At 38.1% G+C, this 22,306-nt stretch overlaps 1 protein-coding gene across 14 annotated transcripts in view; it reads left to right on the forward strand.

Annotated features, from left to right (window-relative positions):
• ECHDC1 (ethylmalonyl-CoA decarboxylase 1) overlaps positions 1-20,610 on the forward strand; it is a 35,111-nt gene extending 14,501 nt beyond the window's left edge. For 12 of the 14 annotated variants that reach the window (XM_085217347.1, XM_085217358.1, XM_085217354.1 and 9 more), the window contains 3 exons: positions 2,745-2,797; positions 4,707-4,787; positions 20,163-20,610. In XM_085217347.1, coding sequence (XP_085073473.1) covers positions 2,745-2,797; positions 4,707-4,787; positions 20,163-20,568 — 540 coding nt within the window. In that variant the 3' untranslated portion in view covers positions 20,569-20,610. Of the gene's footprint in view, positions 1-18; positions 1,698-2,744; positions 2,798-4,706; positions 4,788-20,162 lie in introns of those variants that run through there. The other 2 variants (XM_085217360.1, XM_085217361.1) reach the window with 2 other exon arrangements.
• The last annotated feature ends 1,696 nt before the right edge of the window (positions 20,611-22,306 follow it).

Here is a 22,306-nt window from a genome sequence, read left to right on the forward strand (position 1 = left end):
GATTGGATGGCAGGTTTTCACTCATGCCACCTTATCTTGACAACTTTCACATGTGCTATTTTTTTTTTTTATGGATTAATATATGGCTATTGGCATGGTTTAAATTCATTGGCAGCAAGGGAAGTGGGCCTTTCTGTAATACTCTCACATCCTGATTTGAAATTATGGTAACTGATAGGCTGCTGCTTTTCTATGCCCATTTCCAGTTACAGGATTTGACCACACAAATTAGTCTTTATTGAATGGTTTAGTAAAAAAAACTAGTTTACCTAGTATTTTTCTTTTAGTAATTGCTTCTGTTGGTGAAATTAAGCATCTTAAAAGACCCTGTCTGAAATATTTCTGGCCTGGTAACACAAATAGGATGGTCCAGCTTTCAAAAGGTACAGTAGGCTTTGTTTCATCTGTGGAACACCCTGAGAGGTGTACTTTTCCTGATGGGGAGCAGTCTGCCTTATAAATACATTTTTTGAGGAATTTTCATTTTCTGTGTTTATTAGCACTGCTCATTTTTAAAATAGAAATATTTCGGTGATTTTTTTATTATTATTATTGATCTTTTTTTAATCTCTGTTTTTCTTTTTTTTTTTTTTTTATAGTGTTGTAGAAACAGAAAAGGAGAGAAAACCAAGGATGGGCTTTTCTTTTATCCATATCTGCAGTCTAAGCTTTCTTTCAGACTTCTACGTTTAGTAATTCTCAGTGATTCTGCTTCCATCCTCTCTTTGATGTTTAATATGCTGTCTGTATGTTTATTTAAGTTACTTGGAGCCACTGCAATGGGAGATAAGGTTCCTAATCTTTACATGAGACCTATCAGAGATAGCGGGCATAAGGAAATATGTTGGTATTAGTTCTAACTGTGTTGAAAACTTTCTCTGAGAATGTAGATCTCACACTAGGACTTAAATAAAAATGCAAGTCATCAGAAATAATCTAAGAATAGTTAAACCTGATTGCTTTATGTTTCTTTTGGAGAGTTCAAATTATTTTTTCTGAAGTGAAAGTTCCTTCACAATAGCATACTCTTAAACCATCTATTGGGATTTAAGTCTTTGTTAAATAAAACTTTATTAGAATAGGGAATAGCGTTTGCTGCTCTTTGGTCTTGCTGAACTCTGCTTTCTAACTTGCTGCAAATCAGAGAGTTTTGTTTGTTTTCAGGTTAAAAGAAGATTAAGCTTTCTATCCACACGTTGTCTCTAAGGTGTTTTGTTTTTTTTCTGTTTTGTGAGGCTGCTTCAGCCCGTAACTTTTAGCAATGGCAGGTGATGCACTTGAGTGAAGGCAATCGCAGACGTGTATACAGACTGAAAAGAGAACTCCTTGAGAGCAGCCCTGCCAAGAAGGGCTCAGGGGTCCCTGTAGATGAAAAACTTAATGTGTGTTTACATCCCAGAAGACCAGCAGTATTCTGGGCAGCATCAAAAGTGGGGCAGCCAGCAGGGCGAGGAAGGGGATTGTCCCTCTCTTCTCTGCCCTTGTGAGGCCCCATCTGGAGTACTGCATCTAGGCCTGGGGCCCCCAGCACAAGAAAGATGTGGAGCTTTTGGAGAGGATGCATAGGGAGGCCATGAGGATGGCCGGAGTGTTGGAGTACCTCTCCTATAAAGGCTGACTGAAGGAGCTGGGCTTGTTCAGTCTGGAGAAGAGGAGGCTGTGGGGAGACCTCATTGTGGCCTTCCAGTATTTAAAAGGTGATTATAAACAGGAGGGAAATGAACTTTTAATATAGGTATTTAGCAATAGGGCTAGGGGGAATGGTTTTAAACTAAAGGAAGAGAGACTTAGGTTAGATGTCAGGGGGAAGTTTTTCACAGTAACCTTATTTTATTTTAATCAGGAAGACTTTCAAATTATGTTGTCTGAGACTCAAGTTAGCTGATTTTGTTTTTTTTTCAGGGTGTTTTCTGTTTAAATAGTTTTCCATATGATACATAGTAATCAGTCTACTAGTTGATTACAGGAAGATCTTTATTTTTCCTCAGCTCAGTCATAACTACATTCATCAAGCTTATGTGTTCTGACATCAATTTTTCTTTATATACATCTCGAATTTTGGTATTAACTGAAGTGGCCATCTTGAATGCAAGAACTCAGCTGTGATGAATTGAAACTGCCTTTGTCTGCAGAGCTTCTTTTTCAGCTGCATCCTTGTGGTTATAGTATGGGAACTGTTCAAGTACATGTTTGAGAACTGATACTGTGGATAATTGTGTGAGTTTTGAACTTCATGATGAGAAATGTTAAGGCAGCTATCATGGAAGATTTTATTAACTTTGATTTGGTGTGGAAATATTGCTACTGATCTTACTGGACACAGAAGGTGGCTGCAGTGAATAACAAAAGCCACTGTTTTTAAACCAAAATACTAAATTGAAACAGTATTGAGTTCACAGTCATCCATGGTCCTATGTAGACCTTTAAATCTCTTTATGGATGTTTGCCTGGGAGAAGTGAGAAGAGGAAAAGCTGTAAAATTTCACATCGCAGAAACTTGCAATTGTTTTAATAGTGTCTTAATTCTAACTGAAATTCTAGTGAGTGAGTGAGAGTTTTGTTTGTTTTTGACTCGATCCGTACTAGGTTTTCTGTTGGTACTTAATGGGTTTGGGCTGAAATTTGAGCAAGATTAACCAAATTCAAACCCTGTTAGAGTGAATATAATGAATACTAATATCTACTCTTTTTAATTGTGACACATTATAATTACTTATCATTTTTAAATTTTCTATTCTTTGTAGGATGGGATGAATATGTGCATGTTTATGCAAAATACCTTAACCAGACTCATGAGGTAATATATTTTTTTACACTTCTTTTTAAGTAATTATAATGATTAAAATTTGTTTTGGCTAACTCCTTAATGAGATGTTTAAGCATATAATTTTGAATCCCAGAGCTTGTATTTGTGTATCTTATTCAGATAAGTATTTGTGGATTTAAATTAAACTTTGACAGTTTGCACTGTTAGCCTTGCCAGAGACTGGAACAGAAAGAAAAAAAAAAAAAAAAAAAGAACAAAAAAACAACCTGTAATTTTGTATGTGGAGGGGCCGGGAGATAACTAGAGTTAAGGAAATCAAGATATTGGAAGTATCTGACTCAGTAGAAATCAGCTGTTCTTAACAAATAAGCAGGGCTAGCTTATACAGCCTACACAGGTAACATTTATCTAATGTATTTATTTAATCTTCCCACTTCATAAGAAGAACATATTCAGTTCTACCATCTGGTACTTCTGTTGTTTTTGTTTCTTTTTCTTTCCTTTAGATTAGGCTTCTTTTAAGAAATCACATTTCTATTGCATGCACGTGTGGTAGGTTCAATTTTTTTTTTTTTATCTGTTCAGGGCCCTGGAAAGATAATTATTTTTGGTTTTCAAGTAATATATATGAGAAAATGTTATGAGCTAACTTTATTCTGTATAACTGCCCTGGCGACTTATTAATACTAATACTGTATTGTAAGGAATCCTCAGGATCAGAATTAGCATCCATTGTATAAGCTGGCCTAGGTATAATAAAGATTGATGTAGCAAAGCGAAGAAGGTGTATGAAGATTAACCCTCACCTCAAGGGTTTTGACTTAGGGTATTTTGCACTGTATTCCATTTGTGGTTCAGGTGGAGCACTAAATTGCTGTCTGGCCAAATCTATCTTACAGGGGATCAATTTCCATCAGAGAGAGCTGAGGCAAACTGTGATCCTGAAGGAAGTGCCTCAAACAGATGACTGTGAATGTAGGATACTTGGACCATATCGTCTGGTTCCCCATAGACTGTAGAAATAATGAGATTTCTTTCTTCTAGTGGGCTCCCCTGTGTGATTTATTGTGTAAAGTGTACTGCAATAAGTGGACTTGGGCTGTAAGAAATTGGTGGTGGTTCTATTAAAGTAGAAATAAAACCAAATACATGATTGTGGTTGGGGAGGCTGACTTCTGAATGTATTTTTAACACTGAACAATGAGTTAAATGTTTCTTCATAGTAAAAATGAAACCGCTTTACCAGCATGAAAAGTCTAAGACTAGTTACCTTCATTTCTTAGTTTACTTAGTTTATCCTAAGTCAGTCATTGTTTATTAGTATTAGTTTCACAATTAGAGAATAGGACATTGTCCCAATGTACTGTTCCTTCCTTTTGTCCTTTAAATTACCTTGAATGTGATTAAATACAGCATCATCAAAGGTAGCAGATTGTTGCTATCCTCAAAGGACAGTTTTGTCCTCTAAGAAGCTTTGTTGGTTGAAATGGTAGCACTGCTGTTTGAAGAAGCTGCTGAGGTTTTTACACTGAATCTCATTATTTTAAGATAACCCAGCTGTGCAGTCCTTATCTATTGCTTTATGTACTATACTGACTTAGCGTTTAGTTTTGTATCACTGTCCTTCTTGCAGATAATCTTTTCATGTATAATCTGTGGCATATATTTTTCCATAACATAATACATGATCTGCTTTGCTGTGATTCTGTTAGCTGTTTCTGTCTTGCTGCCTCATCTTGAGATCCTGAATTAGTTGTGGAATAATTGTTTCTGTGTAAGTGGAGTTGGTATTGTGCTGATTATCTGCAAAAGATGTAGTTATTTGAATAAGATGAAGCAGTATGTTTTTCTGAGCTTCTACTGTAGAGATAGTTGTCTGAATCCTTATCATTTCTAGAACTTCAGGTGTGAATTTTGCTCACAAAACTCTCTTGCTTAGGTTGCCATTGATCAGCATTGCGTTAGTCCAAGGAAAAGCTCTTGGAGGAGGAGCAGAACTTACCACAGCATGTGATTTCAGGTAAGATTAACAGTGTGAGTAGCCACCACATTGCTTTGACAATTTAATGACTGTACCTATGAAATGTAGGGAGCACTAGGTACTGCTTTTTCTTGGAGTCATGTCCATGGATTCCAAGGCATTAGGAATTAGGCCTGTTAGCTTGGTCAGTAAACTTCAGGAAGCTCCATCTTTTCCTGTGATAATACGAAGGAAAGATGTTTTACTGCTGAGTGAGTTAGAATCAGTGTGTAAAACGAGAGCAGTGAGGAACTTGAAGAACTGTCACTGAACTCTTGCTACAGCCTCTGTATTGCAGCATTATAAATACTTGGTAAAAGGTGTCTTTGACAGCTGTAGTGTTGGCTGGAATGCACCTCAAAGTCCTTCGCAAGTCCACTGCCAGAAAGTGTTATCCCTAAAGAGGAGTTTAAGGAATACGAGCATAATGAAATGGAATCTTTTGGCTTTCTAAAATATATACTCTACTCTTACTGCAACTCTTGTTGTCTGACATACTCTATAATTATAATCATTGTCAAGTAGCTCTTATTTGCATAAGTGAGCAGCTGCAGTTCTTCTGATGCGCTGCCATAATTTTTGCAATAACTACAGTTGTTGATCAATTTTCCACTGCTTTCTAACACACTCATCCAGTGCAACTAAATAATAGCAATTCAGAAGCAGCAAATAGGACTTAATTAATAGCATAAACAAGCTAGAGAAAAGTACTGTGTGCTGTTATTGCTCCTGAATTTGAGGATTTCAGTACTTGGCAACAAAATCATGGTTCTTTTGAGGACTACGAGCAGATATTACTGGAACAGAAATTCTGTCTTGAATCAGGAGATGCCAAAAGAGGAACCTGAGAATAAATCAGAGAAATTTGGTTTTTATCTTGAATAAACTGGTCAGAGAGAATGAGTGAGTTGTGGCTGCTTTTGATTCTCGGTTTTTGACTTGACTATTTTTCACTGTTAAGCTACCAAAATGCTTGGTCCTGGCCTGAAAAACTTTGTTTATCTATACCAGTCTGTTCTGCATAGTTATGTTGATGTTGTTGAAGTGATTCACTTGAGTGAAAACTGCTTATATTCCCTCTTAGAACCATGTTCCGGTGGCATGCTACAATCTGTACTGAAGTAGAAATGTGGACAAATTCAATTTTAAAATAGCTGATGTGGTTTAAGATATTACTGGTGTTAATAGACTGTTCTTCCAGTGGTTGTCTCTTATTCTATTTTCCACCAGCTCATTTAAAATTGGATTAGGGAGGTCTTGCATGAACTTTGGCAATTTATTGCTGACGTAAGGGCAATGAGAAGAGAAAATATTTTAGGTTATTCCACCTTCTATCTAGAAGAAGATGTTTTCTCAAGGCATCTTCAGTCTTAGCTTACTTATAAACTGTTGCAGTATGGCTCTCCATAAGGAGCAAGATCCTTTTAAGATCATTTGTTTTTTACACAATTTGTTTTTTAAATTGTTCTCTAGACAAGCATGAGGTAAATAAAATCCTTTCAGACTTTTTTTTCTGATATGAAAATTAGGAAGATGAAGCTTCTGTCACTATAATTATCTCACTTGTCTATTCCTGTAAATCTGAGCAATGTAAAACCATGCATGTATCAAACTTGTTTGGGTAGCAGAGCTTTTTAGTAGTTTCAAGAAATCTAGACTTTTTTCAGTGTGCCACTGCTGAACATTTTCTCTTCTGAATCTGTGAAGGCACGTGGGGGAATCTGCTGCCTACCGTCGGTCTATGTTGCAGTTCTGCTCAACACTGCAGCCATTTCAGTGAAGTACACAAATGGCTGTGATGTTGAAGCTTTCACCTGATTCAGTGATGTAATTTTACAAAAAAGTTAAATGAATTCTATGTGTGGAAACCTGAAATATGTCATATATTTGCACAGTGCGTGGAGCTTGCACATTGGCTAAGGAATTTGAGCAAGACTTGCTTACAGTGGGTTGCTGGGCAATAAATTAATGATTACGTATGGAGCAGAAATGATAATTTGATAATGAATCTGTCTGTACAATTAGCAGAACATGGTAATCTCTGAGCATATTAATATCAATAGGCTAGCAGTCAATAGCCAGGAAAACTAATTTTGCATTTTGAAACTGTCCTATTTCACACTGTTGCCTTTGAGAAATCTCACTGCTGCAATCTGACTGAGACAATCTGTGTAGGTCTTTTTGTTACTTGTACAGCTGTAAAAATCCGTCTGTACCTCTCTTGGCGAATGGACTTCACTGTACCTGAGTGTGTTTGAGAAATACACTTCCCTGACACCACCCTTTAACCAGGATAGAGACGTTGCAGTTCCATATGAGTCCAGTGTAAAAGGGAGTACCTCCAGGCAGAGAGCAAGAGTAAAAAGATGAAAAGCCGCCCACATCTTGTATCATTAATGTCAAAATGGTTCATCGATAGAAGCCAAAGTATAATTGCCTTTTTTAGAAAATAAGTTAATCAACTGTAACTTCTTAAGGTGGAACTGATGTGGCGCAGTTGAATCACAAGGGGCCCAATTTCATTGTTCTTGTTTGTGCTTAGCAGTATTTTACCTCATAAACAGCACCAATGATTTAAAGAGGCATTTGGTTTCTGAGCAGTCTCTTGCTGTCTTTAGGAATGACAGAATCAAGCTTTTACCAAGGAAAGGAGCTTATACTGGTAGCAATGCATTGATACCATATTGGCCTTGCTGCATTTTAATCAGGTGTTTTCTGTATTTTTGTGAAACATGTAAGCGTGCTCCTTAGTATTTTAAGGTGATAGGTGTGTTCCATTAGACACATAAGAAATGCACTGAAATACACTATTATTGGATAGCTTTCATTGTGTTCTTGTAATGATTAGTTTATGTACTTTTACAAGCGTTTGAATTAAATGTAACTTACTCAAAATGACAGGCGAAGAAAAGAACAGACACTATATAAATGTTGGCCCACTATGACTGACTTCTCAGTTGTAGGCACTCAGCCTTTTATTAGTTTACAGTTCATTTGTTGCTCCTTTAAAACAACAACAAAAAAACCATCAAAACAAAAAAAGAGAGCCTCAGTACTGAAGAGAACATGATATGAATGGTAGTGTTACAGGAGGCAATTCACACATTCATGAGTTCTTGCAAAATCCAGGCTGACATTACCACATGTGACTCCATAAATAACATTGCTGCACATTGTCAGGAACAGAATCGGTAGCTAAATCTAAGAATGTGTTCTCACAACTTTAGGTGCTTACTGGATGCCACCGATCACTTGTTTAGCTATATTTAAGTTCCCTCTCACATTTATATGTGTGAGAGTGTGTGTATATATCCACGCATAAAATGCCCTTCAAATCAGTTGGCAATTTTAAAATTTCATTGCAGTCATGCAGCACTTTACGGTTTTAGAACCTTAAGAGGTTTCTTAGTACAATTTTCTGATGAATTTTCAGAGCAATGGATTATAGAAGCAGGCTATGTGAAACACTTAAAACTAAGAATGCTGTTCTTATTTTTGCCCTTGAATGTTGGGCATCTCATTAAATAACCACAGTACTACTAAAAAGGGACATGAAAACCTGTACGTCTATGGATTCGTACTGTATTTTCTTTATTACCATTTTTAATTGGATTTTGAATCTCACGCATTTACAGTCTTCCACACAAAGAATTTTTTAAGTTGTTTTTTTTGTTTATATCTGCAGTTCAAATTGACCACTGATTTAACTGGAGATATAAGTAACAGCAACATAATGTGAATTTGAGTTGAAGTTTTCTTTTTGAAGTCATCTTTTTGTAGAGATTTACTTCATTCAGTTTTTTTTTCTTTAGGAGGCCAAACCATCTTATTGTGATTGAATGAGATTTTTGTTTTCAGCATCTATTTACCTTTACGCTACCTCTAACACTAGGCAACCTCATGTCTTTTTTGTGTACAGCTAATTCTCTGCCATGCAGGAATAATAGAGATAGCCCAGACAGACAGTGGAAAACAAGATAAAATGGATTTTAGGGAATGCAGAGTTGGATCCATGCTAACTCCTGCTGAGACACTGGGCTGTCATTCAGCTGTGGGGAAGCATTCTAGGTTCAAGAAGAATTAGTTGAGGAAAAGTAGAAATGCAAGGAAATCATCTGTTACGACTACATCTGTGAAGTGATTCATCCCCAGTGTAGATAAAACAGCCTCCAGGTATTTGACACTCCACTGCTGATTTTCGCTACCAAAATAATCTTCCTTTCCTTGTTTGTTTGTTTGTTTGTTTGTTATATATCAGATACCTCCACAAGTTGATTAATGTAAAGTCTGAGAGACACTTATGTATTCAAGTCTACTGACTACGAGGTGGAGTTATACTGAACTATGATTTCAAAAAAAGGGCAAACTGACTGAACAATTCACCTCGATGTAGGAGGGGTAGAGTGTCCCTGCTGTTCTTCTCTGCTCACTGCTTACTCATGTGCCAAGTACCACTGAAAATGCCTGTATGAGTCAATTATCAAACCTAAAAGTAATGGAAAGGCTAGATATTTTTTGTTTCTGGAGTGAGTGATTTGCAGAAAGCTAGAAATGACTAGAACCAATGTAAAGGTGGGACTAGGCATCTAGGAGAGGATGACAATCGGGAGAGGATGGGAACGCAGTCTTTTGGCTTTAGGGAGCTGTTAGATTTGCCTCAGTTTTGCCCTGTTACTTCCTGACTTATCTAAAATTGTGTAATTGTGTAATAAAGAATGCAGATTCTTTGAACCTGTAAACATGGGTAGATTCAGCTTCTTCCTTTCTGGATTCTGTGGTTTGTAAGAAATGAGTTGCTACTGCTGTAACTCATCAATTACAGTAAGGAATAAATAAAATTTTAAATTCCTACATTAAATCTCTGTTTTCCTTAAATTGTTGTGTGTTTAAGAACCAATGGTTGAACATACCACCAGTTAATTATCTGAAGCTGTCTGCACTTCCTCATTAATGTAGCTGATCTGTCATATTAAAAAAGTTAAAAGTTGGAGAATCTAGGTTACTGTTGAATGTTAATGTTAACATTGTCTTTCTATTTTAACCTTTTTGATATGTCCTTGTACTCCCCCAACTCGAAAAAAAATAAAAAAAGATGAGCTCTGAATTCATATTATATCTGGAAAACGTGAAAAAGCCACTGTGATTATTTAAAAAAAAAAAAAACAAAAAAAACTTCAGTTCGTTAGTGTGGTATCCTGACAAAAGGGCAACAATTTAATCACTAGTGATATCAAGTGATTTTGTTGCTGTAATCAGAAATTGCTGTGTAGGATGTGCAAATTCAGCATCAGTAACACTGCAGTCAGAGCTGAATTTCAGCGCACCCTGTTCCCTTCGATCTTGCGAAGGTTTGTTAGTGTGATGTCATGACAGTTTTTAAATCCCTCAATGCTGAGTGTTGCAGAAATGTGATGTATCACACATATCCTAAGATATTAGAGTGGTTCAGACTTTGCAACTCTTAAGGTCAATATTGAGAAACTTTGTTACTTTCCAATTATCTGAGTTCAGTAGACCAAAGTGAATTTTGCCTGTTTGACATTTCAGATGCCAATCTGATTTTTGAAAAACTCCCCCTCCCCTTTTATATATCAGGAACAAAAGCTTTTGAGTTTGGTCCGGGAGTATTGTGTTTGGCTTTCTTTGGTCTTGATAAACATATGACAGAAATAATGATTTGGGAAACTGAGGTTATTAATACAGGTTATTAATATATTACTTATAAATGGCTGTTTTTCATTAAAAAAAATCTTGAAAATATTACTGTGGATCTTTTCTAATGGAAATTTTTTCTCCAGTCTAAAAAGCATATCTACTGTTGAAAGCCTCTATTTGAATGAAATCCAAACAACTCTAGTTCCTTTTTCAGAAGAAAAGACACGTAATATTTTAGGTTTCTAGCATGAGTAATTTTTATGTGAGCCTTATTTTGGCTTTCACTCGTGTTTTTAGGTTTTGGCAGCCTGTTAAGAGTAGCTGAAATCTGCTTCATGGGCAAGACCGAAGTCCTATGTGAAGATGGAAACTACTCAAAATAATTGTGTGATAATTGAGCTTGCAGTGTGGCTGGGACCCACTGAACTGACAACAGGGCAACAGAAATAGGTCATAGCTGGGAGTTAGGAGAAGAAGAGAGTCTTAGTAGGATGGGCATCAGTACTTATAGCAAGAGAAGGAAAATGCAGTGGAACCCATGGTATGTACTATCCAGCTATATTACAGCTGTAGGGAGGGGAAAGGGATCCAGGCACCACATTATGAATAAAGGGCCTTCAGTCCCACATTGTTGTTCTGGTGATTTGTGGTAGGTTATCAGAATTCATACCATACACTTCAGTGAAGTTACAATCCCTGGAATAGCTATCTGTTTTGTTTTCTCTCTTCCGTATTCTTTTATAACATGCTGTGAGCCTTGCACACTTTCATAAATCTTTTCAAAGTCTCCTGCTGCTTTCTTGGTCTTCCAGGCTACCTTGAGTGCTAAGGCATGAGAGCGAGGATGAGGGACCAGTTCCACATCTTGTACAACTTTTCCATCACATTGCAACCTATAACAGAGCCACACGATATCTGCATGTAAGATGTGATGGTAGGCAGCATGACCTGCTGTGCCAGAGCTGAGCAGCCTGGCCAGCCTCTGCTTGTGCCCCAGCACTTCTGGGGTATGTGAACCACATCTGAGCCTGGGAAATGGATTGATTCCTTTGAAGTTAGGCAAAATAATTTTCCTTCCTGTCAGCTTTCTGAAAAATGACAGGAGAAAAAAGAAAAAGAAAAAAAAAAACCCTCTTTTTTGCTTCCTTTAATTCTGCTTTTGGAGTTTTAATCAGTTATGCTTTTTGGGTGCCTATTTCTTGCCCTGTGATCTGTCATCTAATTCGATTTTTCATTCCTGTTACAGAAAAAAAGACTCTGTAATTTCCAATATTGAACTTCATTTATACCTTTTAGAACAAATATAATTTTTTATAGCATGCTCTTCTCTGTGAAGCCACAGGCAAGAAAATGTCAGCCTGAGGTAAAAAATAAAAAATAAAAATGGATCTAAAACCCTTAATTCACAGCTACCGGCTGAACCTTCATCCTTAACTGACTTTTGGGAGATTCTATGTCAGAAGACGATTAGAAGAGCCATCAGCATGGATTGCAGCAGATATTACAGTGGACATCACTGAGAAGACTTCTGAGTGGCCCTATCTACATTTCCTCGATAAGGCTGATTCCTTGGGGGGTATTTGCAACAACTTCTCTCCTTGCTTTTTTTTTTTCCTTCCATAATCTCTTTCTAATCAGCAGTCTTTCTGGCTCTGTTTTACCCTCTCACCTCTGATCAGTGAACTGTTTGAGAAATAAAACTTTTTTCCATGCTCCAGTCATTCTTATGCAGTTATGTTCTGGTTTTGGTCTGCTTTAAATCCTGTTATTCAGTAGACCTTTTTCTAGTAACAGTATTGCTTTTGTGCTTCTTCCTTCTGAAACTAGTGATCTCTTTGAGTTGAGTCTGTAGCTTTTGGAGGCTCACCTTCCATTGAGTGCTTCAAAGTTTGGGCAATAGGTGGTGGAATTACCCGGATTGTTTTACTTGACTCTGAGTTGATGTGAGAAAGCATGATAGGATTCTGGTTAAAAACAGTTAAGATTCCCCATAAATGTGCTTCTCATTGTTAAGGTCTATCAGCTCTGGGAATTGGACCCAGGTTCCCTAGCCAAATCAGAAGTGTTACCTCTTGCTCAAGATAACACATGAGGAGTCTATTGCTGGGTCCAGTTTTTGACCTTAATTCTTAGAATTCTGAAAGATGCATTGGAAAAGTCTGACTGGAGGGCAGCAACAAAGTTAAAGGCAATGCATGCTGGTGAAATGTGAGATATTTTCTCTTAGGCTACTTTATGTGAACATTGAGCAGGGGGAAGCGGATGCACTAAGCATGTTACAAAATAATTCAGTAACTATAAATAACATTCTGTATAATCTGTAAGGCAGTTTGAAAAGAGCTGTAAGAAAAGTGAGTTCTCTTGCTGGTGAGATTTGTTATGCTGTCCTTAAGCCTACTCCTTTGACACTGAGTTTTAGAAAGTATGTAGAACTCTCTGTGCTTGGGAGAATCTTTTTTATTTTGGTTCTTGAATATAATTTTAATGTATTTAAATCTCAAGTAAAGAAGAGGTGTTTGTGATTTTTTTTTTTTTTTTTTTTAAATCCCTGCAAGGATTTGAGAGAGTTGACTGGATCTACATCTTTCCATTGCATTCCTGTAGTGAAGAGTACAGATTAATGTTTATGAGCAGGAGAGATGATTAATATGCACAATGTCTTCTGACCCTGGTGAAATTGGGGATTGCAGAGCAATATTGAGCCATTATACATGCACAAGGGACGTGGTTTCTCCAAACTCTTAAACTATCTTCTCTCTACTGGTTACCATTTAGGTATTTGTTGTGAGTATATTTATGACAAAAGGATTTTCAGAAGGAGCAAAGATTTGAGGGTTTGTTTTTATGATGTCAGTCTGCATGGACTGTCGTGGTCAACTCCTTTGTTTTATCAGTTTTACAACATTTTCGTTTTGGAAGTCTCTCTTCATGTTATCACTGCTCTGAAGCAGCTATTGCTGTGATGCTTAATTGTTTTATTCTTTCTTTGTGTTGGGCAGAAATATGAGAGGCTCTCCATGAGTCAGAGGATATGAGAGGGGAGCAGAGGGAATTAATACTAGTAAGTTGTGCTGGAAGAGCACTGAGCAATTATGGCTAATCGATACTTACTGCACTGTTAGTTTGAAAAATCTGCTAAATATAATTAGCAAGGAGTCATTTGTTAAGTTTATAATCAGGGCTTTTTGATCTCTTTAAAGCCTGTGAGATTGAAGGACAGGTGAAATTATGACTAAGTATTCTCAGGATGAATCAATTTGTTAGTCTTTTCAGAAAACTGAGATGTTTTCTTGATGACAGTGTATGTAGTAAAATTTCAGAAAAATCTTTAGCTGTTTTATGTAGATAATCCCTTGATGGAGTACCTGGATAATTATTTGGTGGTGTAGTGGTAAAGAGACCTTGCACTATATAGCTAGAGATGGATTAATTAGTCCCAGCTTGCTTTTTGGAGGACACAGTCTTATTTTAACAGCATCTGTCAGGAAAGCTGAAACAAGGACAGGAAACTGTTCTTCATCAGCTTTGCTGAATGCCTAAATTATTTTGGTGTTATACTGCATATTTCTTCTGCAGAATATTCTTCCTGCAGTACCTTCCTACTTCAGCATGCATTGCGAAAATAACTGGTTAATTTGGCTGTTGTTTTAGTAGGACTTCCGTAGAATTGTGGAATAGTTCAGGTTGGAAAAGGCCTCAAGTCCAGCCGTTGCTATAATAACCATGGAAAGCTTGTGTGTTAGAATATGGAACAAACCTAAAACTTGGTTTGTTTGGTTGGTTATTTTTTTTCCATTAAAAATGAAACTGATAAAAGTATTCCTAGCCTTTCTAATAAGATTTATAGTCCTGAGAATATTTTGAGAAACTAAATACTATTCAAGACAAGTTGTCATTAATAGAACACGATATTATTATTAAATTGCAGTGTATTAAATTTCCAAGTAAGGTCTCCATTGGTATGAACTGAGCCTTTATTTTATCAGTTATATCAGGCTTTGTGTGGCTTTGCGAAAATGAATATGAACCACTGCCTTGGCAAGTCTTATTTTCACAATTATACTCAGAATTTGCTTTTGTCGTTAAAAATTCCGGAGGAGGTAGGCACGAGTTTTATGGCCACAGAACATTCGTATACAAGGCCTTAAAAATTTGACTTTGTAGTATCTTAATGCCAAGAACATTCTTGCATGCGTTAACATCTGTCCGTGTGGGCAGGGTTTAGATACATCGACTGGGAAGGTATGTGGTATCTGGAGTATTGTTCTGACTGAGATTTGAGGTGCAGAGATCAGAGGTTGACTGATCATGAGATCACTTCCAGGGCCATCCTCCTGCTAAAGAAAATGGGGAGAAGACAGCTAATATCCAAATTGCAGTTATGTGCTGCTATATGAACCATTCAGTGTAGCATGCAGTGGTAGCAGTGCTTGACAGCTTCTGTGATGGCCTTGCCCAAGCTTCAGGCTGACCGCCCTGATTGTGGGTTTGCTTGGCCCTTTTGTGGCTATAGGAAGAGCTTTAATCTGTTGTTGGCTGAAGGCCCTCTTACACACTTGCATCTCCTCAGGCACAGATGGACTCTGGTTTTCATGTGCCAACATGGGCAGTATGGGAGATTTCATCTACTCAGATCCTATAGATCTTTAGAGACCTGTGGCAGTGCTTTTTCCTCCTGTGAAAGAAACATATGGCTTCTTTCTTTTAAGGAAATATTCCTGCGTCCAACTGCCCGCATTTACCTCATCTAAAGTAATGTTTTTCAGCCATCTACTTTAAAGCTATTTTCTTTGCAAAGCCAAAGATGTAGTATGCTGTCTGGAAGATAATACTTGATCTATGCGGTGTGAGGGACCAAGCTGAAGTAAAAGACTTTTGGTCCTAAATCAGGGCTTTTGTTACACAGATAAAGGAACTGGTAGTTTATTTATTACTCTGATGCTTTAAGTTCAATGGACACAATTCTCCCTTACTTTATTTTAACTTATTGGTCTAAAAAACACCTTAGTTGTCTAAAAGTGCCCAATCTATTGCACATCTTTGGCAACATTTTGTGCATTAAGAGCAGTGCTCTTCTTTTTTTTTCTTTCTTTTTTTTGTGGCTTTTGCGAGCATCAAGAGGAGAAGGGAAGTCAGAGTGTGGATATTACCTGTGTAACTCTGTCTGCTGTCTGAGTCACAGACACTGGCTGCAAGGACCCACCATCAATACTGGGATCTTCTGTGCCACTTGGGATGATGGAAAAGTGTAAGGAAGGTGGAGTAAGACTGAGGCACAGTGTGCAGGTGAGATGATGGGGTGGGGATTGTATTTTGGGGAAGCAGCAGTACAATAAGGGAAGAAGTGGCCAATAGACTCAGGACTTTCAAGCTCACTTATAGTTTAATGTGGATTTGTGAAGTTGCTAATGCAACTTCTCTTAGTCCTGTTAGTACTTACCAAGCAAAGATTCAAAATCCTGAGCTAGTTACTCATGAGCTTTTATCACTTGCAAGCAAGGTCCTCAAATTTTAATGCCCACATGGTGAAGCAGTTTCTGTTTGCATGATTAATGCCATCCACAGGCAATGTAATGTCTGACCTCTAACAAATTCTAGAACTTAAGCTTTCCAGCAGCATTTATGTCAGCATTGCACAGTTGTTGCTTAATTTAACAAGAGTTAATTAAGCTGATGGCATATTGATAAATGTGTTAGAAAAACATATACATTGGCAAAATTTTATTGAATTATGTATTAACTTTGTGCTTCTATTGTTTGTTGGTTAAAACAAATGTTCAGCCCTTGGTTAACTTCTTTCTGTTACCATTTTCCTGCTTTTTTTTTTTTTTTTTTCCTTTAATATGTTTCTGTGCTTAAAATACTTGTGTATGTGGTTTGGATTGTTGTCTGAAAGCTTTTGATGTCAGTACTGCATTCTTGGTGGTTTCACAGAGTACTGAGCATCCTAAGATCTTTGACTGTTTCTAGAGTTATCACTTTGTAAAAAAAAAAAACAACAACAACAAAAAAAAAAAAAAAAAAAAAAAAAAACACCTTATCGATTTACCAAAATGTATAGATTTATTTCATAGAGTAACCAAAACATATGGAAAAGGTTAGCTAGCACATTTGGTCAGAGAACTTATATGACCCAAAGGCCTGTTATTTGTATTGACTGGAGATTGGAGAGGAAGTGGTAGGAGGCCAAAGTATGTGAGGGAGAGATGAAAGTCAGCTCCTGCAGTTCTGGCTGCCTTCTCCAGGACAATTTGAGCTGAGAACCAGGTGATGCAGCCCTGTGTGATGCTGGCTGCCTCCTTCCTTGATGTGTCAGTGTCAGGCCAGATCATAGGAGAAGACTGGAAGTAAGGATCTGTGTCCTTATATGACACTGAGAATCAAGCAGAGTTGGGAACGAAATCCAGGTTGCTGACAGCATGTTTAACATTTTAGGCATCCTTTTTTCCATCATGACGTTCAGAAGCATAGTGGCAGAAACTTTTAAAATGCATGATGTGATATTTGCCATTAGTGCCTTTGCTTTGTCAGAATGCTGAATTGAATTCAAACTCCTTAAGTTTAGTAGATGTGGAAGTGAGGGCCAGCACAGACTGTAAAACAGTTTGTGTTTACCCAAGGAGCTGATTATACCTATTGGAACAGTTCAGTAAAAGGAATGCTATAAAAAGCAGATTTGAAAAACTTAGAGAATACATTTCAGTTTGTATTACATTTCCAGCCTTCATTGAGTATGCTCTGTCTTCAAGTAGCTGGAAGGTGCATTAGTGCAGGAAGCATCACTCTTAGCTCAAAAGGAGCACTGCCTTTAAGGAAGCAAGTGTGCCTGCTCAATGATGGGACTCATTTGGCTGCCTTGGTAATGGCAAACATGGTGTTCTTCTCATGTGCATTGTTAGTGATGTGATGTAACAGTCAGTTTGTGGCCACAAGATGATGTCAGTAAAGGAATCCTATCAAAGGTGCGGAGGGGTTTGTAACATTTAGTGGATCTGAGAATACATTAAGATGCAGAGCAGGAATATTTGCTGTAGCTCCTTTGCTTCAGATGACGAAGCCAAAATTGGATATGGCCCCTGGTAGCTGTGCTCTCTTCCTAGAGGTGTTGTAGTGTTTGTAACATGGGATTATAATGTTCTTAGAGAAGATTTGTGCTGCTCTTTAGTGCTTCTATTACCTTTTCTTCTGTGTTTTAAGATACAAGGATTTCACTGTTCTGAAGGATGTTTCTCTGCTTCTGAAGTCCTTCAGTTACATTGTACACAAATTATGTTTTTTTCAGCATTCTCATGCAACAGATTTTCATTTTTCTTAGGACAGAGGAGGCATGTGTCCAGAAGCCTTGTTGTATGACCTTCCCCTGGGATGTAGGAGACTCAGATTTTAATTCTCTTGACCTAGAAGACAAATACAGACATACTAAGTCACATCAGAGACTCATTTTGAATTCATCTCCTGTTGTGCTTCAGACAGGGCCAGTAATAGATGAATAAGCTATAAACAGCTCAAGAATAGAATGGTGCTTCTGTCTCCCGTTTTTTGATGTCTGCATCTTTGTGTTTAGTAGCGTTTGATGTACTTTTTGTTACATAAACTTGTCTAACGTTAGATCAGATCTTCATGTCTCAGAAGACAGACTCAACTCCTTTCATAAAACAAAGAAGGAAATACTTATGCAAGGCTGCAGCTGGTGATGTTTCAAGGCTGGTTCCAGGCAGCTTAGCAGCAACCTTTGCCTTTTGGAATGTGCAAAATCTGAGCTCAAGTCTCCTTCACTTCCCTGAGCAGAAGGATTGGAATTGTGCAGAGTAACTAAATGGAGAGTGTGATGGGTGGTTTCTAAAAGAAGTGACATAACTTAGGAGAGGATTCATAGTTGAAAAGCCTGAAAAACCACAGACATCTTTCTTAAGTTTGAAGACAGGCAGAGACTACTTTTACACCTTCTGTTGACCACTTAGGTTTCTCTGAGCAGCTTGTTCAAAGGTACATTATATGGAGAGGTGAATCCCTTGAGAGCCTGGAACTTGCAGCCAGACATTTATTTTCCTTTCAGCTCATTTGGTTTCATTTTCTCTGAAGAGGGTGACAACTGAGCAGGTTCACATATTCTTTCCCACACAGTAAATTCTTTTCTTCTTGATGGGGATTGGCCATCCTTCTAACATAAAATTCAGTTTTACATGTGAACTTCCAACTGCGTTGACAGACCTTACCAGATGAATCCATGCACTTTCCCACAGTGTGTTCACTGACATGTCTGTCCCTATGGCCTGAACCCAAGTGCCAGCACAATCTCAGATTCAACAAACACGGCACCGCCTTACTCACCCATTGTGGCTGTGTTATGAGACTGCCTACAGATCATCTAGCGTCGTGTGACTTGCTGTGTATGACCACTTCTTTTTTTTAATGTTTTATGTTGCTCAGCGCAGCTAGAATTAAGCCCTTAATAATGTTTTCATTATTGCTTTCCCAGTAGGACATAGGGTGTCAGCAAATTGCAAAGAAAGCTGCACCAAGAAAGGAATTTTGGAATACTTGCAGAATTTGAAGAGGAGAGACTTGAACCCCTTGAGATTTGCTGCATTTGGGAAGCACTTGCTCATGTTAGCTAAAAGCCTTTCTTCCCCTGCAACACCATTCTCTTCTTTTTGTCACATTAACCTTCCTCCATTATCTCCACAAAATGGCCTTCATACAATCTGGCATGTCAGCTGTTGCCTTTGTGCATTGTATTGGGGGTGGGATAAAGTGTTGTAAGCTCTTCAGCCCTGGTGCTTTGTAATACATCATGAATGCTGATAGTGCTCTCATTAAGGAAAAAAAAAAAAAAAAAGCAACCAACCAAACTCACAATTAACAATAAGCAGATTTGGGAACAGTGAGTTTCCAGAAGCAGTTCCACTTTCAAAGAAGATTTTCTTTTTCTTCCCCTTTTTAAAGCTGTTCAACTTGAAAACTGCATTGTTAGGAAATAGACTCGTGTAGATATTAGTATTACATGTTTTATCTTCAAAAAACCAGTTAGTGTTTGGATAGAAGTTAATCTGCCTCACAAGTGTAATTCACAACCTTTGTGGTAGAAGTAGCAGCAAGCAACCACACTGCAGAACCATATCTTAAGAATGAGAAGTACTGGCCTGCTTCTGTACATCTGTCCTTCGTGTTTCTATTTTGAGAGGCTTTTTCCACTAACCCAGTGTGTCAGTATGAATGCCATGCAGAGAGTACCATCCACTGCAGCAGAGCTCCTTCAGGGAGAGAGCTTAATCAACCCTGAGGTGAGTTCTTAAACAGCAAAGGTGACAGACTGTGGAAATGAAGTAAAGATGTGAAATGTTTGAAAACAGGAATGTGAGACTATCTCCTGGAGAGGAGCAATTCTATTACACACTGTAAGGCATAAACAGAATTCTGCTACACATTGTGCGGCATAAATAGAACATCCATCCTGACCTCCCTTATTGCAGTGAGTACTTAGAAAATCAAACTCGGGTGGACTCTCTAAATTAGAACAACAACAACAACAGAAAACATAATGAAGCACCAGTGATGTAAAAATTAAGATTTTACAGCTCTGGCTGTAATTAGCAAATTGTCATACTGCATTATCATTTGGAAGCAGAAGGGAGGAAATAGAAAAGTGAATGCCAGAGAGGTGAAAACTGAAGTCACTGCCCAGACTGACCTGACTGAATGTCTGTTTTTCATTGACAGGTTGATGACGCCAGGCAGTGAGATTCGATTTGTCCATAAGCACATGGGCCTGGTGCCAGGCTGGGGAGGAGCCGCAAGGCTGGTGCAAATCGTTGGCAGTAGAGCTGCCCTCCAGCTGCTGAGTGGAGCTCATGGGGTGGACCCTGAGAGAGCACTGCACCTCGGGCTGTCAGAGGGGACCTTGTCGTCTTCAGATGAAACTGGATCACTGGAAGAAGCTCGAGCCTGGTTGAGTCAGTACACAGAGGGTCCAGCTAGTGTGATTCGAGCTGTGAAAAAGGTGGTCACAGCTGGAAGAGAACTGCCGCTGGTAGCTGCCTTAAGGACAGAGAAGGATGTTTTTGGAACTGTGTGGGGTGGGCCTGCCAATTTGGAGGCATTGGCTAGAAGACAAAAGCATAAATGATTGTCAATATATAATAAATATTCTTGATATTTTACACACGAAGCTGTCACCAAAGCAGATAATAGACTGAATCATTTAGTGCCAGTTTAAAGGAACAAGTTCTTAACATTCCTGTCATTCATGTCTGGCAGACATAATTTGGTTTGCAACCACACAGTAATCCCCAGAAGATCCCTTACGGTTTTAATCACCTACTGAATGGAGATTAGTGAAATTCGTATGTAAAGGTAAATACTGTGCTTAGAATAGAATCTAATTATTTTGGAATGAAGCTGAAGATTATTTTCTTTGGAGTAATTTTGTTTTTTCTAACTGATATAGAAATGAATTGTGTGAGAGATGAGAGGTTTCTTTATTTACAGAACAGGTGTGCCCAAAGCTCTAAAAACTCTGAAACCTTAAAGCAACTTTGAAGCTTTGATAACTGGTGAGAGTATAGTTTTTTTATCTTCAGTCAGTTCTTTGTATAGTTGTTCAGAAAGTATACAAGGATGTGTTACTTTTTAGTTTTTTTGTTTTTTGTTTTTTTTTTAGAGAAATTGTTCTAATTCACTGAAGAGCTTGTAGACTTTATTTGCTATTGTGGATCCAGATCTTTAAATGCATTTAGGTGTCTACTCACAGCTTTGGAAACCAGCTACCAACATACGCATTCCCACAGCCTTGGGTCTGTGCTGCTGGGCACATGCAAAGCTGCTGACATCATTTTTCACTTTGAATCTTCTTGAAATTTTAGAAGATTATGGTGTATAATGCTCCCAAATATGATTTTTTTTTTAGCTAGATGCTCTCAGTACTTTAGCATTCATGGGGAAATGTCTGGAAAGACTTGTTTTCCTTTTACTAGTAGTACATATTTGGGCTGTGAGAGACCAGATCATTGGAACTCAATAACCACGTGTATGGGAACTGTTAGGTCACGGCCTGAACCAGTGATTGAGCACCTGGTGAAGGGACATAACCCACCCTGGGATCACAGGTGGAATCAATTCACCAGTGCAACCAAAAGGGGTGAACCCAGGGTCTGCCCCTCCCTAACCTCATTTAAGGGCTGGCATCAAAAGGGAAGTATCTCTACTTGAAGATCATCTCCTTTGGGAGTTTCTAAGGAACCTTGATCTTTGGAAAAGGGGTAAGCTATTCTTTCTTTATTACTGGATTGTGACTGTTACATTTCTTGGGTGATTCAAAACTGGTTATAGGCAACTATATCAACTGTCACCTTTCTTACACCATGCTAATGACTGCGTGAATTACTAGATAACTCAGCAGGGAGAGTTTTTCCTTTAGAAATTAGAAACTGAGACAGAATCCCTGCTTTAGCTGATGGTTCTTCATTTAGAGTACAACATCTGTGAGAGCAGAAATGTACAGGCATACCCATAACTAAGAATTTCCTGTACAGCTGATTACCTTGTTTTTCAATCCAGTGATGATGAGGGCTGGACCTGGGACCCATGTACCCCAGGGGAGCACGCTAAGGAGGAAACTCTAGACTATTTGGCATGGATGTGCATTCTTGCTCTAACTACAATTAACTAGGTGCATGGTCCAAAGTTCCTTTGGAAAAGGAAGCGATTCCTTTCATGAAAATCCATGTTACGATTTTCACAGTGTGGCAGGATTACCAAGCTTGAGATGGTGAGAAAACTGTATGTAGGTTTGGGGATTTGGGGACAGATCAGTGACAGGAATCAGGCTAGGTGGCCTGCTAAGATTCTGTAGCTTTTGAGTATAT

The sequence above is a fragment of the Meleagris gallopavo genome, chromosome 2, assembly GCF_905368555.1.
Source record: "Meleagris gallopavo chromosome 2, MGAL_WU_HG_1.1, whole genome shotgun sequence".
NCBI lineage: Eukaryota > Metazoa > Chordata > Aves > Galliformes > Phasianidae > Meleagris > Meleagris gallopavo.